Source organism: Vombatus ursinus, unplaced genomic scaffold (assembly GCF_900497805.2).
Source record: "Vombatus ursinus unplaced genomic scaffold, bare-nosed wombat genome assembly UNPS02012709.1, whole genome shotgun sequence".
Lineage (NCBI taxonomy): Eukaryota > Metazoa > Chordata > Mammalia > Diprotodontia > Vombatidae > Vombatus > Vombatus ursinus.
The window spans coordinates 2,033,317-2,035,640 of NW_020952487.1; the positions used below are offsets into that span (position 1 = coordinate 2,033,317).

The 2,324-nt window shown below is 38.6% G+C and overlaps 1 protein-coding gene across 1 annotated transcript; it reads left to right on the plus strand.

The window, feature by feature from the left end:
• Positions 1–459: 459 nt before the first annotated feature.
• Positions 460–1,400, plus strand: LOC114040114 (olfactory receptor 6C2-like). Its single transcript, XM_027858103.1, is given in 2 exon segments — positions 460–892; positions 895–1,400. Coding segments are annotated over 2 exon segments (936 nt in total). The 5' UTR covers positions 460–462.
• Positions 1,401–2,324: the final 924 nt, after the last annotated feature.

Genomic DNA, 2,324 nt, shown 5'->3' on the forward strand with positions numbered 1-2,324 from the left:
TAGGTCACAAAGGGATTCAGTGAAGGAAGTGTATCTGGAAATGTGTATGGTGGGAAAACAAATTAAATTAAACCCTTTTATATAATACAATGTAAAGTTGATTTGGAAGGAATGGAGTGGAGTCAAAGAACTAAGGGAAAAAAGAAAGATAAATAAGGGACAAAAGTCCTTACAAAAATGCTATGCTCAGTAGCTGATACACAACAAAAAGCCACTGAGGATAACACAGAATTGGTAAGATTATTTTAAGCCAGTGAAAGAAAGAAGGGGACAAGAGTGACTTCTGAGCATTTATATCCAAATTGCATTGCTGATTTTTTTTTATGATCCTCTTCTCATCTCCAACCTCTCTCTCTCTCTCTGTCTCTGTCTCTGTCTCTCTCTCTCTCTCTCTCTCTCTCTCTGTCTCTGTCTCTCTCTTTCTGTTTTACATACAGATCCATCAAAAGACTGCAGTCAGAAATGATAAACCATACCGGGATAACATTATTCATTTTTCAGGGATTGACAGATGACCCACAACTGAAGGTTCTTCTTTTTATCTTTCTGTTTCTGACCTACATGCTGAGTGTAACTGGGAATTTAACCATCATCACCCTCACTTGGGTGGATCCCCACCTTAAAACCCCCATGCATTTTTTCCTTGGAAACTATTCCTTCTTAGAACTGTCATTCACAACTGTCTGTATTCCCAGATTTCTATACCACATGTCAACTGGGGACTATACTGTGACTTATAATGGATGTTTCACTCAATTATTTTTTGGAATCCTCTTTGGAGCCTCAGAATTTTTTCTCTTGGCTGCCATGTCTTATGACTGCTATGTAGCCATCTGTAAACCCTTCCACTATGCTGCCATCATAAACAACAGAGTCTGTAACCAACTTCTCCTGGTTGTTGGCTGTCTGGATTATTGATCATCATTCCAGTACTTGGTGTGAGTCTTGAGCTAGAATTCTGTGACTCTAACACTATTGATCATTTTGTCTGTGATGTATCACCATTGTTGGAAATCACGTGCTCTGATACACAGTTCCTAGAAAGAATGATTTTAGCATGTGCTGTGTTGACACTCATCATCACCTTAGTGTTAGTGGCTCTATCTTATGCCTATATTGTCAGGACTATTCTGAGATTCCCCTCTGCCCAGCAAAGGAAAAAAGCCTTTTCCACTTTCTCCTCCCACATGATTGTCGTCTCCATGACTTATGGAACCTGCGTCTTCATCTATATCAAACCTTCTGAAAAAGAAGGGTTGGCTTTGAATAAGGTGGTAACACTTTCTGCAACCTCAGTAGCACCAGTAATGAACCCCTTTATTTACACCCTGAGGAATAAACAAGTGATACAAGCTTTTAGGGACACATTCAAAAGGATTGTATTGATTTCAAAGCTATGAGAGGCAATAGACAATCAAGTGAAATTAGTAAAAGAAAACCTGAATAGCTTTGAACTCTGTATTCTCTTACTAATGCCACCTTACCCACAGACCCAAATTTTACAGCTCCTTTTCTCTCTTAATCAGAAATCCTCATTGATTGAGGCTTTGCCCACCCTACTCCATTCCGCTTTCTAATGTTTTTACTTGATTTCAACTACCTCACTCACCACTTCATTTTTATAAAATCCAATAAACATTTTTATAACCAACTATGTATAAGACTCTTATTATCAAAGAATTTTCCAGTCCCCTGCTTGATAGTAAATACACATATATTAAATGCCTATTACATACAAGGCACTGTGCTAAGCACAATGATACTGATATGAAAAAAGAAAGAGGATCACTGCCCTATAAGAAGCTAAAATCTATTTAAGAAGTCAACTTATACAAAAAAAAGTTGAAAAATGGGAGGGAGAGGAAAGGTACCCTGCATGAGGGCATGGTGGAGAAGTCAGTCAGAAAAGTCCTAAAGTAGTGCAATCAGTTGAGAAATGAGGGAATGTTTGAGCTCAGTTCTGTCCTTAACTGGAGGTTTGGAGTTCATAACTCCACTATCCACTCAATCAGATGTAGAGGATAGTGATGAGGTGGACTACCAAGGTTGATGAGATCCTATAGGATGATGAAGTCTTCCCAATAATGAGCTTCCTGGGACATGGTGGGGACGTCATTCAAAGAATACTCAAAATACTGCAGCCAAGCGAGAAATCAATTTTGTCTGGTAATCCAAGGTATAAAACATGAAAGCTCACTGAGACCTTCTGCCTGAACACTGGAATTAATCCTGTGTAAATTGTCGCATGAGCTTTTGGTTTAAAACCTTGAAAGTTGAAAGCCAAAGCCTCAAAATAAAATACATCTTTAAGGCTGAAAGACTGG